Below are 16,291 nucleotides of genomic sequence, written 5' to 3' on the forward strand. Positions count from 1 at the left end.
GACATGTCCCCTGGCAGGCTCTCCAGAGAAGTCAAGAGCAATAATGCCTTCCCCACCCACTTCTGTCTGTGGCCACTGGGTTAGGGGTGAAGGCACCTTGCCCTCTGGTCTGGTTGTGCCAGGTCCTTTTGGGGCTGGGAAAGGCCTAGGGTCACACTGGCTGAGGTGCTGCCTTAGTCTAGGCAGCACTTTCACAACAACCAGAGGGCTCTGGCCTGGGCCCCCTCCAGCCCTGACTGCAAGTCCTGGCATGGTCCTCAGATGCAGGCCCTGCTAGGTGGTGCTGGGAGATGGGGTACTGGCCCCAGGCCTAGGCATCAGGCTGGCCTGTCCAGTCTTGTGCATGGGTGTGACCCCGGGAACCTCTTGCCACATGGGAACAGTTTGAGGGCAAGCTGCCTTGACGCAAGGTCCCTTCCTAGAAGGGGCCATCCCGGTTGAGTACAACAGAGCTGGAAGGGAGGCCAGGGCAGGGCCCTAAGCCACCGTTGGTGGAGGATCAGAGGCTGTGTGTGATCTACTATGTCCCTGGCAGAGTGAATGTCCTAACATTGTCCTTCCCCTCCCCTCCCCCCTACCCAAATCAAAGGGAGCCAGGGTAGAGCGTTTCCATTTATAGACTCTGTGTCCCTCTGGGCAGAGCTGAGGACCTCTCTACAGGAGGGTAAGCAGGACTTCTCATGTAAAAATCCAAAATACGACTCTTGACTAGAACAACCAGTAGGGCTGGCCAAAGCATGGTTTCGAGGGCCTGTGGGCTACAGGCTCACAGGGTACGGTGGAGGCACTGGATGGGCCAGCTCACTGATGGCTTCACCTTGGGACCAGGTGGGCTTCCATGGGCTGCTCCCAGCCAGTGTGGAGCACTATTTGCTGCCAAGGGCCCTGGCCCTGCCCATGGCTGGCCCTGAGCAGGGGAGCAGTGACCCTACCAGGTCATCTGGGGCTTCTAGGAGACAGTGGGGTCCTGGGCTTTGGGAGGCTCAGGGCCAGTCAGCAGTGCAATGGTAGGGTCATCTGTGTAGTCATCCCCCTCGGAGAAGTAGGAGCCCTCCCCTAGCTCGAAGAGCACCGGCAGGTCGCTGCCTCCCGAGTCCACGGGTCCAGGGTCCACCAGGAACAGGGGCTGTGCTGTGTAGTGCACCAGCTGCTTCCCTGCAGGCAGGCAGGTGGGGCTGGGGGTCAGGGTGGGAGGGCCGGTGGGCAGCTGGGCCAGTGGGTAGAGCAGGTGGTTGTGGGGGTGGGCCTTGGTTTACCTGAGTCCTGGCTACTGTTCTTGGCTTCGGCAGCCTCCAGGGGCCTGGGTGGCTCCGGGGTGGCAAGGAGTTCCTGGATCTGCTGACACAGGAGGGAGGGTTAGTGAGAGCTCCCTCCCCCTCCCCGCCCTCGGGCCCTCCTTCCGGTCCCCTTCCCCAGGCCCCTGCACGCACACTGGCCAGGCTGCTGTCTGGGTCGGGCAGGCTCATGTCTGGCATGGTCACCGAGGGGCTGAAGAGCTATGGGAGAAGGGGGGTCAGCAGGGTGCAGCAGTTGGGGTGGTAGGTGGGGGTGGTAGGGCAGGCACTCACGTCCATCAGGGCACTGGTGTCCACACTGAAGCCACGGCTGCCCAGCATGGCCTGCAGGCTGTCCAGGTCAGAGTCCATGGCATCCAGGTGGTCACTGAGCTCGCTCCTGGGCCAAGGGAGGGAGAGGTGGGTTGTTGTCTGGCTTAGGACTCCAAGACAGTCTTCCACTGAGGGCAGCCTCCCTGATCCCAGGTGCTAGCGGCTTGGGCAGTGGGGTAGAGGTAGGCAGGGGGCTCACCAGGAGCCTGTGCAGGGCCTGGGCCAAGTGGGCGGAGGGGCAGTGTGGATGGACCCATGAGGCCCAAGGGACCCCTGGTGTTCTTGCCCTGGGACGGGCCAGACAAGCCTCACCTTACTTGGGAGGTATTAGATCAGGCACTCGGGCCATGACAGCACCAGTTCCCAGAGCAGGGGCCGGGGCCAGGTGTGGCTGTCCAGTGCTGACCCAGGTCTGGCAGTAGGGCCTGTCCCTGGCCCCCACCCAGTGCAGATGCAGGCCTGGGGCACCCTCAGTAGAGGGCCCAGGGTGCCCGCCTGCTGCTGGGCAGGACGCATGGCGAGAGAGCACTGCAGCCCTGGCAGCGCCCTCTTCCCTCCTGGGTGGGGCAGTGCTAACCCTGGCTGGACTCGGCCATGCAGAGAGGAGGAGGGACAAGGGAGGAGGCGCACCACCCCAGACGTCTGTGGAACACGAGCCCAGCTGCAAGATACAAAGACAAGAGGCCGACTGCAGGGCCGGGCCAGCCGCTCACCGCCTCCAGCCTGCTCGGCCGGGCTGGCGACACAGGGCGTGGGCCCTGGGGATCTTGCATGTGGGGCTGTGGCCGAGCGGTCGGCATCCACTCCCTCGTCAGTCACAGGTTCGGAGGCCGGAGAGGCCCTGTTCACTACCCAGCCGCCCTGTACACAGACTCTGGGTTGGGCCAGGTCTGGGAGGGTGTCCAGGCCCAGGTCCTCCTTCGGGTATGGCTACCCCTGCTGCTGGGGGCCACTCACTTGTCCAAGCAGGCCACGCTGAGGCACTTCTCTGGGGCTGAGGTGGGCAGGGGGGTGGGACGCCTGTCCCCGTCGTGTGCGGGCTGGGCAGCTGTGGGGGCGGCAGTGGGCTCACTCTCCCGCAGGATGGAGTCGATGAAGGCCGTCGGGGACAGGGGCGTCTCTGCATCTGCGGAAGGCTGCCCGGGGCTCACCACCACCTGGGGGCTATGGGGGGGGCTGGGCGGCTCCTCTTTGATGTGCACTCGGGGGCTGCTGGGCATCGGCCTGGAGGGGCACGTGGATACCCCGAGTGGGGACAGGGCATCAGTACTCTCCCAGTCCTGCCCGAGTGGGGACCGAGGGTGGTGGCAGCAGGGCATGACTTGGGCCCCACCTCTCATCGATGCTCCCGCCTGAGGTGGCAGAGGGGCTGGAGGGAACCAGCTCAGTGATGTCAGAGATGATGGGGCCGGAGCTGGCCAAGGTGTCTGGGGAGAAGAGGCTGGAGCCGCTGAAGGCAGGGGACGAGGCCTGCAAAGGACATGGCTGTCTACATGCATGGCGGGGATGCAGCCTGGCCCTGCCCCGCCTGCCCCCGCCCGGTGCTCACAGTAAAGGTGGCAGCGCCATGCACGGGCTCCAGGGAATACTGCCGGCCGAACTTGGGCAGGGGCGGGCCAGAGCCGCTGTCGCTCAGCATCAAGGGGCTGTAGGGGAGGGGCAGGTTAGCAGGGGAGGGCCTGCGTGCAGGACCCATTTGGGGCTGGGGCCCCCCCAGCCTCACATCTTTCTCTTCACCCCCAGGATCCGATTTGACTGCACCAGGGAGATCAGGAACTGGATGAGCTGTGGGCACAAAGGGTGGCTTGGTCACCTGGCCACTGGCGTGTGCACACCCAACCACCCACCCCAGATGGGCCAGCCACCATGCCACCTTGTTGACGACTTTCTGCTGCTGGGCGTGCTTCTGCCGAAGGCTGGCCACCTCCCTCCACAGCGCCTCATTCTCACTGCAAGAACCCAGGGTCAATCACTGGCCCCCTGCAGTAGGGCCATGGCCACCGGATAGGTGGGCGGGTGGTGGGGCAAGCTGGGGGGAGGGGCCCCGAGGGACCTACTGCTTCATGGCCAGCAGCTTGGAGTCCATGCTCTCCTGCTTCCCCTTCATCAGCTGCACGTCGGTCAGCAGCTTGGTGACACTGTCCTGGCGAATCTTAATGTCATCACTCTTAAGGCTGGACACCTGGGTCCCAGGGGGATAGGGACTGGTGTCACTGGGGAGGCACCCAGTGCAAGGTCCTGGGATGCTGCTGTGACCAGCCCCACAAGGGAAGGATCTCCTTTGGAGGGGTGGGTCCCATGCTAGAGGGGCGGCGTAAGAGGGGTGAGGTGCCTGTTACACAGGTGGGGTCCTCCTGCCCCAGGTCAATGCCTACAGGACAGTGGTTGCTCCCACAAGCCCCCTCCTGCCCATGTGGCCACTCACGCTGGCCACTTTCCTCTTGATGCTGTCCAGTAGCTGCTCCTGGCCTCGCAGGAAGCATGGGTGCTGGAACTCTGTGTCATCCTTCTCCGGCTTCACCAGGCCACCTTGCTCGATGTGGACCACTTTCCGGAAGCCGTCTGCACACGACAGGGGCGGGTGCTCTGCTTAGGGCTGGGATGCCAGCTCCATCCCCCGTCCCTGTCACCCTACAACTGCAGGGGCCGAGGGTTGTGCCTGGGTGATGGGCCACTCAGGGTATGTGCCTCAGTCTTCCCCTGATGGGGCTCTCGGCAGGATGCTGCTCGACCCCCCAGTGGGGCCTGGGAACCATGACAGGGAATGGGGGCCAAGTGTCCACCCGGCTGCGGAGGTCAGGCCCATGAAGACTCTGGACAGACAACAGGCCAGGGTAGATGGTGGCCCATCAGTGGTCCCTGATTCTCAGGGGGAAGGGGACCTTCATGGTGGTGGGGAGATGCAGTGGACACATCTGCCCTGGCCAGCCACTCACACATGTTGAGCTGCCGCACGAAGCTGGCCATGTTGCTGTGCTTGAAGTACTTGGGCAGCACCTCCTTGGCAAACTGGCCCTGGTCAAACACGTGGAAGCTGTTCCCGCTCTGCTGGGGGAGAGGACGGGGTAACTGCCAGAGCCCCTTATGCGGTGCTCAGGCCACTCAGGTCCCCTGGGGCAGGAAGTGACCATGACCACCAGCACCTTGGGGCCTGGCCTCCGCCCCATGTCTCTGCTGACACTTCTTGGTGCAGGGCTGGTATCCTCAGGAAGGCTCTGTCCCCTGCCGTGGGACATCTGACCAGATTTCCCAGGGGCATTTCCCACAGGAGGTAAGCCAGCCAGCTTGCCACAAGCAGGATCGGCCCTTCCCCTCTTAAACCCAGTCCCCAAACCGCACAGTGCCCATGCAGCCAGGTAGCCCCGGCACACAGGCAGGATTGATGCTTGGGAGGCCCGAGGTTGGGCCAGACAGGGGAAGCTGGAATGGAATGGCCCTGAGGAGTAAGAACAAGCCAGCCCCCCTGGCAGCCAGAAATACCTGCCCTCCCCCCAGGAGGACAGCTGCGAGGCAGGAGGGAGGGGCTGTTTCCAGGTCTGTCATCCATTTCTCCAAGGGCTTCTTGGTGTGCCCTCACATGTCACCACCAAAATGTCAACCCTGGAAAGTCATGAGACTGGGTCTCTGAGGGACACTGCCTCACTCCCACCTGCCTCTGGCCCTCACCACGCTGCCTGACATAGCGTGCACACACACCCCCACACACGGGTACAAAGAAAGAGCGACAGGAAGAAACGGGGTCTGGTATCATGTGGTGGAATTCCCTAAACCACAGCTGGCAGCCCGAGGCCAGGGAGTGCCCTCAGGGCCAGAGCCCAGGTAGCGGCTGCCTCGACATGCCTGGCCTCTCAGGTAGACCCACCTAAGCCGATTTGCGTGCTGACATGCACGGGCACTCTTTGAGCCGTGTGGCTGCCCCAGGTCATGGGGAACAGTGCAGATGACAGGCTAACCAGAAAGTTTGCAAAAAAAACCCAAACCCAATAAGTTAGGTAAAGAGTTGAAGAGCGCCACAGTGCTCCTGTGCATCCAGAGGGCCACCGCTTTGAAGCCCGGGCAGGGCAGGGCTCCAGGCCCAGCATAGTGGCAGGGGAGGGCCAGCCGCAGCTCTGAGGTGCCCAGCTGCATGGGTGTCTGTCTGAGGTGCCCAGCTGCATGGGTGCAGAACTTTGGGTGGACTCTTGAGCCTCAGTAGCCCCAAGCTACCCTCTGTTCTGCGTCAGCCCACTCCTACAGGACCCAAGCAGAGACTGGTAGCCATACACACAACAGAATATAGGAAAGTCACTGAACGAAGAGACCACCTAGTCAACGGGCAGAGTTGGGAAGGTGGAGAATCTGAGGGCCGAGTGTGACACACACACACACACACACACACACACACACACACACACACAACCTAAACAAGAAAGCACGGGCCTGCACAGAGGCAAGCAGCAGCCTCGGAAACTGAGGACGTCCAGATGTCCCACCCACCAGGGACAGTCAAACCAGTCATTTAGACGGTGTTCAAAGAGTAGTAACAAACCAAACCGCTAGAGAGAAAATGAGAACAAGGTCTCACCAGAGAAAACCAGTAAAGAGGCAGATTACAAACTTTAAAGACTATGGGGCGGGGCTGGCGAGAAGAAAGGAGCAGGAGCACATGGAGAGGGAGTGAGGGAAGGTGGGCGAAAGTAAGACTCTGACAGACCCTGTGGAAGTGAGAAGCCTACGCGAGGCGTTTAAGAGCAGGTTGGAGCCGGGAGGTCAGGCTGGAGGAAGTAAAGGAAAAGGAGAGAGACAGTGCGCAATGAGTGGGCATTGTCCAGCACCGTCACGTGCACTACAGGATCCCCAGGGGAAAAAGGGAAAGCATGCGGGTGGAGAAGATACTTGGTGGGGAGTGGGCAGAAGGCTGTAAACGACCCCCCAAGTTTGATGGGATAAAAAGCTCAACAAGCTCTAGGTGGGAAGTGGCTGGGCTGGGTTTCTCAGCAGCTTGGCAGTTGAGGCCTTTCCCACACCACCAGCTGACGCAATGTGATCAGCCCCAAGGTGGGATGTGCTGCGAGCCAAGAGTCACTCAGACTATAGCCCTGGGGACGCCACTCGGTGGGGTGGCCTACCTGATATTTATGTAGACCCAGGCAAGAGTTATACTTTTCTCGCTGATCTGGACCCCACATCTGTCACACTGATCTAGGGCCTGCAGAGCCTGCGACCGTGGGTTTTCACAACTCTGCCAGTCCCCGGTCCAGTCCGTGGACATCCACCAGCCCGAGGTTCTCCTGCTTCAGCTTCTTGCTGCAGGTCCAGCAGCTTCAGCCAGTTCAGGAAGCGCCTCCAGCTTAACCTCTGTCCCAGAGACTTGAACCGGGCCTACCACACCCACTCCTACAGCTGTGGGAAATACTGCTCTCAACAAAGGCGTCTCCTCAAGAGAGCCAACTAACACATATGTAAGCTCAGAAACCCATATCTAGACACATCATTATTGGACAGTCAAAAGCTAAACAGAATCTTTAAAGGGCCAAGACAAAAATCAACCCATCAGAAACAAGGGGTCACTACCCGGGACCAGCTGACTCCTTCACATCAGAAACCATGAGGCAGAAGGTGAGGTTGAGGAAGGATGGAGCAGTCAGTAGTCCAACAGTTTCAAGGAAACGTCAGGTAAACCCGAACCAGGGGACATTCAACAAAATAACTGCCAACCTCCCAGAGTGTGCAGGCCAGGGAAGAGACGAAGAGGAAGAGACGTCAAGTCAAGGTGAGCCAATCAGTAGAGGGCCACCTGATGGGCCGCTAGACAAGGGAGTGGGTCACTCTCAGGGCCGCTCCCATGTCTTTGGGGAAACGGCTGGACACTATTCTGGAGTGACGGGACATCAGGTCAGTGACTTGTTCTCGAAGGGAATCAAAGGCATGGCTTGGATTTCAAAGGCAGACCTGTTCCTCGGTCTAGCCTCGCACGGCAGCGGCTGCCCACCAAAGGAGATGGGACAATGACCTGGGCTCCCCAGTCTCCCCGGGCTGACCTCTGTTTCACCCTGGACTGAAGCACCTAGCCGCCCCTAATTTCATGCCCAGAGGCTCCCTATCAGGCAAGGCATCTGCCAGAAGAATGGAGACTGGGAAGCAGGCAGGAAGTGAGAGCTTCATGTCACATCTACAGGTTTTGGGAGAAGTGGCCTCTCTACTCTGTTGGGTCTTTCTATCCCTATACATGGCTCCAGACATCCTGTCCTAGAGTCCGTTCTGACGCACAGTGACCTGGCGTCGAGTCTGAGATTGTACATCTTGACAGAAGCAGTCTCCTCTTTCCTCAGAGCAGCTGGCGGGTTGAAGGCAGTGGTTCTCAACCTTCTTCATGCCGCGCCCCTTTAATACAAGTTCTCCTGTTGTGACCCCAACCACAAAGTTATCTTCGTTATTACTTCATAACTGTAATTTTGCTGTTATGAATCGTCATGTAAATTATGTGATATGCAGGATGTATTTTCATTGTTACAAATCGAACATAATTAAAGCATAGTGATTAATCACAAAATATGTAATTGTAGATTGTGAAATATTTGTTTTCCGATGGTCTTATGCAACCCCTGTGAAAGGGTCGTTTGACTCCCCCCAAGGGGTCGCATGCGACCCGGAGGTTGAGAACCACTGGTTTAAAGGGACAGTTTTGAGGTTCGCAGCCCAATGCTGACTAGCAGCTCCGCCCACACCCAGCCCTGCAGACCTGCTGATAGGCCCTTTCCACTGAGGGAAGTCCTCTCTGGTTTGGAAGTTGAGTTTGTAAGCTTCTGATTTGCATCCATTATTTTTAAACACACAAGGGCAATTGCGTGTGTGCCCACTTCTCATAGATAAAGGTCAATGGTGTCCATTGCTGCTGAGTCCCGATGCTCTTCTCCAGGGACCGGTCTCTCCTGACGTGGCCAAAGCACATAAGATAAAGCCTGACTGCCTTCGCCTGTAAGAAGAATTCTGGCTGTACTTGCAATGTAGATTTGTTTGCTCTCCGTATTCTTGGCCAGCATCAAGTGCTGCTCTGCCTGAATTCAGGGTGCACTTTTCACAGGCTCATGATGTGGCTGAAGACACGACTCAAAGCCCCCGGCACTCTAGCAGTACTTACTCTCACCCACAGACTCAGCCACTGCAGACTTCCACTCACCTTCTACCTTTAAAAAGGGGAGTCACAAAGTACCTACCGTATATACTCGTGTGTAAGCCGTTTTCAGCACAAATAATGTGCTGAAATACTGGGGTTTGGCTTATACACGGGTCAGTGGTACCCCAGCAAGGTGTAACATCTCAACAGATTGCCGTTCCTCCGCTGCTTATTCAAAGCCCCACTGACACTGCAGGGCTTTGAATGTTTGTTTACTCATATCTAACCAATCAGAGCCGTCCTATGACGTGGAAGGCTCCAATTCCCAGAAGCACCCGTAGTGATTCACTTACGCTGGTAGCTGAACTGGTAAGGATGTGTCTGGCTACGCTCTCTCTCCCCTCTGGTCTCTGTGTTAATTCACATCCTGCTTCCCGGCCCACATGGGCTCCTCCCTCCTCCTGGCTAACACATCGCACGGAGTGGGGGGGTGGGGGGGCAAACCATGAAAGTTCTTTTTCAAAGTCTTTTTTTTTTAAATCTTACTAGAAATGGATACTCTTGAACCAAAACAAAAATGCCTAGGAATTGTGTTGATGAAAAGCAAGTGAGGGAGTGGTGGAAAATGAAGGCTGACTTGGAACAGATTCCAAAAGCTAAAAAAGCTCTTCGTGTTTTAACATCTTTTATGGGGCTCTAGAGAGTGAATTGCATAAATGGGTTCTGGAGTGTCGTCAAAATGGTTACTGCGTAACACACACAGGAATCCGCACACGTGCTCTACAAATGGCTAAGGATGACAGATATAAAGCACCAGGCATTGAAAAACTTGCTGCGCCAGCAGGATGGTGTACCCGCTTCATGAATAGGTTTGGCCTACTATGTTTGAGACAAAGAACAAAGATTTCCCAGAAATTGCCACAAGACCTTGAAGAAAAAATTACCATATGTCATTCCAGTTCTTTATTATAAAACAAAGGAGGATTTATAATTATGACCTGGCAGATATTGGGAATATGGATGAAACTGCCATGACTGTTAATCTTCCAAGCAACAGAACTGTGGCAAGTTTAGGAGAAAAAACCATTTTTCTCAAAACTACAGGAAATGAAAAAAAAACAAACACACCACTTTACAGCTGTTCTATCATGTTTGGCTAATGGAACTAAGCTGCGTCTGTCATTATTTTTAAAAGAAAGACCTTGCCTAAAAAGATCAATTTCCCACCAAGAATTACTGTGTGTGCACATGTTAAAGGCTGGGTGGATGAAGACAGAACAGAAAAATGGCTGGAAGAAATTTGGAACCTACGACCAGGAGCAGCCTTAAAGAAAAAGCCATCGTTACTTGTTTGGGATATGTTCAGAGCCCACCTATCGGATAACATACAAAAATTGGCAAAATCTAGTAAAGTTACTTTAGCCGTTATTCCAGATGGGCTTCCATCTGTACTGCAGTCTCTGGATGTATATTCGAATAAGCCTTTTAAAGACTGTGTGCGAAGGATGTAGCATGAATGGATGTCAGCTGGTCAAGCCTGACTAACAAGAGGAGGAAATCTCATGAAGCCTGACATAGAGTTAATAGCAAAGTGGGTTCAAGATGCATGGGAAGACATTCCAGAAGACATGGTGCGATGTGCCTTCCAGAAATGTAGTATTAGTAATGCTATGGATGGCAGTGAAGACTGCGCTTTGTATGAAAATGACAGCAGTGATGGTGATGATGGCGATCTCAGTGAGGACAGCGTCTATGATGACCTCACACCAGCTGAAGCTCTGCATTGGGATATGGATGATGATGAGGAACCCAGTTTTGAAGGATTTTAACTCTTTTCATTTTAGCTTGGTTGCTGATTGAGCTCAGGGGATAGTACTCTTAAGGTATCATTGTTGATACCTTATTGTTTTTGTTGAACCTATTTTCCACTCACTGTGCTGGTTTACTAATGTTAAATGACTTGTCCTTTTATTTAAAATAAATATTTAAATACATTACCCCACTGATATCTCAATTTTTAGCAATTTTATATTCATTTGTTTTGATTATTGAAACTCACCAATAGCTTCTGCATTTTCCACCCTAGGCTTATACTTGAGTCAATCAGTTTTTCTGGTTTCCCAGGTAATTAGGTACCTCGGCTTATACTCGATTACAAATGGCCACGTTAATCAATTTTGACATATGGTTGCTTAACCACTGCAATGAACAAGCTGTCACCACACCCAAACATGTCCGATGATCTTCTGCCCTTATCCTTGGGCACCCATCAACCTGGGGTTTGTCGCCCTGGTGCTGTCTTCCGGGAGGCAGTTTGGCTTCCTCCACACAGCAGAGTGCAGGTCTGCTGATCCACCAACCATTGGCAGGGCACTGGGGTGGTTCTCAGTTTGGCTAGTTAGGAATCAGACGAGTGCAGGCCTCTGTGTGAATGTACCTTTCACTCATCTTGGCAAGGAATGCCCACGGGGTGCCCATCTGCAATCTCAGCAAACCGTGAATGTTCCAGGGATTCCCCACCCCACCCACATCCGGCACTGTCAGTTACACATGGTAGGTGTGCCAACTGAGCCTACAGGGCAGACGGGTTTCCACGGCTGGAATCTGCTCTGCTTTCTCCAAAAGCTCAGCCACTGTACTCCAGGGCGAGCCAGGCCATTCTGCCTGCCCAGCAGAGCTAGGGTTGGTGTAGGTGTGCAGTGCCTCTGGAGCCTGGGAGGCTCAGTGGTGGCATGTTGGGAACTACCAACTGCTCTGGGGAGGAAGATAAGGCTTTCTACTTTGGGAAACAGTTACAGTCTTGGAAACTCACAGGGGCGGTTCCACCCTGTCTCACAGGGTCACTGCAAGTCAGCATGGAATCACTGGCTGTGTTTGCTTTCTCTTTTTGATCTTGGAAAACGTAGGGCCAGAATGCTCCTTAGAGGCAGTGACGGCAAGCCTTTATCTTAGGTTCTTTGCATCCGCTGTCGGAGAGACAAGTCCCTGGAGAAGGACGCCATGCTGGATAGAGTAGAGAACGAGGAGGGCTCTCAACACGATGGGCGGACAGACTGGTTGCAACAGTGGGCTCAAACCTAAGAAGAGCCATGAGGCTGGGGCCGGGCCGGGCGGTACTGGTCCCGTCACTGGGGCTGCTGGGGGCCAGGGCGGGCTGCACAGTGGCAGCAGCATGCACATTCTTCAAATACTTCCACTCAGTTTCTGGCTCCCTTAATAATGTACTTTCTTTTCCTTTACATTTTATTTTGTTGTTTCCCAGGAGGATACAGTGTCCCGCATGTGTGGTATCGACCTGCGCACCACTCGTGAAGCCAGCATTGCGACTAGCCTCCCTGTGCGCTCACACAAGCTCACCCTCATCCTTCAAGCGGCTGTTGCCAATTTGATTCCATACAGAAAAATCTTAAGGAGCAAAATGTGCCAGGCACATGTTTTTACTAGTTAAGCTAAACTATTTGGTTCTAAGAAGACCACAGGACAACACTTTTGAAGGTCCACCCGCCCCGCGTGGCTCCAAGTCTGGATCCCATGAAAACCTGAAATTCTCCTCTATGCCCTCCCCTCCAGGTCAGCTTCTCTCACTGAGCCCTCCGCCAACAGGTTCCGTCGTAGAAACTGGGTACCCTCCAGTTAGGCCTCGTGGAAAAGGAGGCCACGAGCCACAGCGCCCACACCCAGCGCCTGCCTCTGTGGCTCTTTGCAGACTGCGCACAGGGTCTGTGACCCCAGGCCAGGTGCAACCCGACAGAGCAGGAGGCAGAAGAGAAACACTGTGCGTATTATTAGGCAAATGAACTGAGCTGTCCCAGGACCCTCAGCCTCCAAACCAGGTCCCCAAGTTGTCTGATCACTTTGGAGTGGCCTCAGTCGCTGCTCTGAGTTTTGTCCCTGCTGTACATGTCTCTCACGCCACCTTTTTATGAGTGCAGAACTTCCTGGGAGCAAGTGCAGCCCGCCACCCACCCCACGTTCTCATCACCACAAAGCCCCCTTTACCTGCCCTGTCCGTCACGGAGCCGTCTTAACTGTGTAGTTTACATAAGTTTTTGAGTGTGACAAAGTCTGTATCATTTCTGACCATGAAAACCCATTCTATCATGTTTCCCCTGAGTTTCGGGTTTTCTGAGCATAGTTCTAGGTCACAAAGATTTTCTCTCACTTCTAGAAGTTTATAGTTTTATTCATTTTGAGTGAACTCAGTTCCAGGTTTAATAAGCACCTTAGGGTGATCTGGTGCAGTAAGCCTTCACTGTTTAAGACTTCACATTTAGTCAGCATTTTCCTGACCAAAGGTCCACAGACGGTGGCCCTCAGGAGTCCAGAGTGGTCAGTAGTGATGGCTGGCACCATCTAGCTCCTCTGGTCTCAGGGTAGACGGAGCAGTGCTCTGTGCAGGCTGCTCGCCCTGCAGACTCGCTCCTTCTCTGGGACGCTGGTTTCTGTCTCTGTTTGGCTCCCGATAAACAGGGACTGGGCATTGTATCTTAGACGGCCAGTTGCAGGCTTCTCAGACCCAGTTGTCACTCACCTCGCACAGAGGTGGAATGTGACCGGTGGCTGTGACTCACAGCAACAGCTCCGTGCCAGAATTCTGCACTTGGAGGCGGCACTTCATGGATCCCTGCCACCATGGTTAGGGCTGTTCTGAACAGGCCACAACAGGCCTGCCCGAGAGGGCCAGTGGGGCCTGAAGCTCCTGCTGCCGAAGGCCTAGGTCCCCAACCACTGCCTTGGGCTGGGAGCAGCAGCTGCCCAGTGCCGCCTCCATGTCCTCACTGCTGCCATGGACGAGGCACCTCAGAGCAGGGCTGCACACAACTGCTGTGTGCCGCTGCACGGGCTGAAGGCCAGGGTCTGAAGCCAGGGGCATGCTGGTTCCAATCCTGCGCCAGACCGGTGCCACCTTGTCCCTCTTTCTGGCACCTGAGAGCACTGATGCCTCCCACAGCATGTTCCTGGTGTCTGCAGCACAAGCACCGCCCCCTTACAGCACTCCTCCCAGCCAGAGGGGCTCGGGCCCACAGGCGGGACTCGGTGGTCCTCAGAGGCCCCTGCACTCTATCCCCACCGCCATGCTTCTAGGACAGCATGCCAGCAGAGCGCAGACGACCCCCACCACCCGTGTGAGCCCGGCTGGGGTGGGCTATAGGCCCTGGGGAGGCCCCCAATTGGCTCCCAGCACCAGGGACTCACTAAGTCAATGTGCCCATCCCCAACTGCCCCGGCCTAGGGTAAGGTCGCAGTGGGCAGTCTGGGGAATGAGAGCGCACTTCAGAGTTGGTTTTGCCAATTTCAAGTTCTGACTTGGTTTAGCTCCTGACGGCAGCCCTCGCCTCAGCTTCCTCACCTCTGAGATAGGAAGCCAGGTGGCCCCAGCACGGCTGTGGACAAGACAGAAGGAATGAGTGGGAAGCCCTGCCCCTGCTGTGAGGTTAGCTGGACACTGGCAGGGCTGGGAGGGCATGGCCTCCCAGAAAAGCCTGGGCTGGCAATCCATCCCACCTGGCCACCGAAGCCCTTCTGAGACAGCCACAGCCTGGACCCGCAGCGTCTTGTCCACGTGTGTGAACCCCCCACCCCCACCCCCAGGCTAAACCGGCTCAGAGGACACCTGAGGAAGTGCTAATGGTGAGGGTCAGCCAAATGCCAGTAAACCTTGCATGTCAGTCACCAGGCCTCTGGCTCCTGCTTGGTGTCAGCACCTCCAAACACAGACAAATGTCTCCTGGCCAGACTCGGCCTCTCTGGAGTCTCTGGGCTGCAGAGTCTGCAGGGCCTGGCTGAGGCTGAGCAGCAAGGGGTCCTTGGAGGCCCCAGGGATGGGTTTCAGGGTTCCCTGACAGCACCGGCCCATCCTGCCCTGCACCAACCCTAGAAGACCTGGGGAGAACCTGATGGTGACTTGAGGGGACTGACCCCTTCCGGCCCCCACAGAGCAGGGTCTCTGGGGGCACCCACCAAGGTCTCTCCTGGAAAGTGCACAGGGGCCTGGCTAATGGTGTGCCAGCCCGAAGCCCTGTGCCCTCTCAACCTTCCTGTAGAAACAGCAAGCGGACTCCAGGCAGGATGAGCTGTCTAGCGGGATCAGTGCAGAGTGGAGAGCTCGGGGCCCCTCTCCAGTGAGCCAAGAGGTGGGCAGAGAGGGAAGTGCAGGGCTTAGAGGTGCTGAGGTCTACAGAAGGCAGGAACAGGGATGGAGAACAAAGAGAGAGCCTTTGTCCTTTCCAGGGGCCTATGCCCGCCTTGTGTGCAGGGGCAGGTGTCTTAGATGAGGTCTGAGGGAGACAAGCGGGTAGGATTGATGATAACAGACACCTTTCCTTTCCTTTCTCACAGTGGTTCACTGAGAGGTTGGGGGCAAGACCACACCGAGACTCCTCAGATGCAAGTCGTGGTAATCTACTGCCACTGAAAGCTCTCTGGGGCCCAGGTCTAGTCTGGCACCAGGGTGCCAGCAGTCACCAGTGGTAGGGGACAACCTGCCCGGCAGGCTCTCTGCTGAGGTGTCTGCGTGATGCAGGCAGGGCTGGGGCGCCAGGCCTGGCCAGACACACCATCACAGCCAGGGTGTGACCAGCAATGACCAGCAGCCGACGACGACTCCAGGCACGAACGCAGATTTTCCCAAAGCTGTAAACAAGCCTGCTGCCAGGCAACAGAGGGCACTGAGGAGCGGCGACGCCCCACCCGGAAGCGAATCACGCAGGCTGGGGGTCCACAGAGACGTCAGCCTGCCCACACGTTACTTTCTGGGTCACCCCTCTGCTTTCTCTGGAGCAGGCCCCGCGACTCAACTTCCAGGCCCTGGCTTCGCTCTGAGAAGCACACACCAGCCGGCGGCCGGCGCCGGCCCCGAGACCACATTTGCCCCGCTAGGTTTCCCACGTCGCCGAGGCCGCGTCGGAGCGCGGGTGGGACCCCCAGGCGCTACACGGGCTGCAGGGGGGCTGCTCTCCCCCTCACAGGCTGCGCGGGGAGGGGCTCCCTCGTTCTCCCGGCAAACTCGGATAGAGGTGGGGGAGTCCTCTGTAAACCTGGGGGCGGAAAGCGGAACCGGGCCGGACGGCGCCCCACCCGGGACGCCTCCCGCCCCGGGCGGCCTGCCGACACGCGGGCGGGCCGCGGCTCCCAGCCGCCCCCTTCACGCCTCCACGGCCTGCGGCCTCTCACCGGGCTCCAACAGATGAGCGCGTCGGTGTCCGGGTCGCTCACGAGGGTCCACAGCTTGGTCAGGAAGGCCGGGACGTTGCTGGGCCCTGCCGCGCCGGGGCCCAAGGACAGATCCATGTCAGACCAGGCAGGCGGAGACCGAGGAAGCTTCCGAGAACGGAGCCGAGGACCGGGCTAGTGGGGCCGCTGAGCCTGCCGCCCGCGCCTCACCGCCGCAGCCACCCGCTGCGCACACACAGCCCCGCGGCCTAGCATGGCCGCCGCCATCTTGCGACGGGCGCGCTCCCGCTGGCACCGCCCTCCGGCCCGCGTCCCCAGCGGCGCGCGCGCTCCCGACCCGGCCCGGCCTCCGGGCGCCTGCGCGGGACGGACACGCCCCCGCCTGGGCGGGGCGACGCAGTCGCGCCCTCTGACC

At 57.1% G+C, this 16,291-nt stretch overlaps 1 protein-coding gene across 4 annotated transcripts; it reads right to left on the reverse strand.

Moving 5' to 3' along the window:
• Positions 1-599: 599 nt before the first annotated feature.
• HSF1 (heat shock transcription factor 1) lies at positions 600-16,178 on the reverse strand. 4 transcript variants are annotated; one of them, XM_075549109.1, is made up of 14 exons: positions 15,877-16,178; positions 4,544-4,655; positions 4,033-4,169; positions 3,665-3,789; positions 3,481-3,556; positions 3,331-3,392; positions 3,157-3,253; positions 2,941-3,077; positions 2,565-2,831; positions 2,185-2,268; positions 1,569-1,674; positions 1,431-1,496; positions 1,257-1,335; positions 600-1,155 (listed from the first exon to the last, which is right to left on the reverse strand). In XM_075549109.1, the coding sequence occupies exons 1-14, from the start codon at positions 15,991-15,993 to the stop codon at positions 950-952; spliced, it is 1,671 nt and encodes a 556-aa protein (XP_075405224.1). In that variant the 5' UTR covers positions 15,994-16,178; the 3' UTR covers positions 600-949. The 4 variants fall into 4 exon arrangements, with proteins under 4 accessions (XP_075405224.1, XP_075405225.1, XP_075405227.1 ...); XM_075549110.1 differs by having other exon boundaries at positions 4,544-4,652; positions 15,877-16,177; XM_075549112.1 differs by lacking the exon at positions 2,185-2,268 and having other exon boundaries at positions 4,544-4,652; positions 15,877-16,176.
• Positions 16,179-16,291: the final 113 nt, after the last annotated feature.

This window comes from Tenrec ecaudatus, chromosome 5 (assembly GCF_050624435.1).
Source record: "Tenrec ecaudatus isolate mTenEca1 chromosome 5, mTenEca1.hap1, whole genome shotgun sequence".
NCBI lineage: Eukaryota > Metazoa > Chordata > Mammalia > Afrosoricida > Tenrecidae > Tenrec > Tenrec ecaudatus.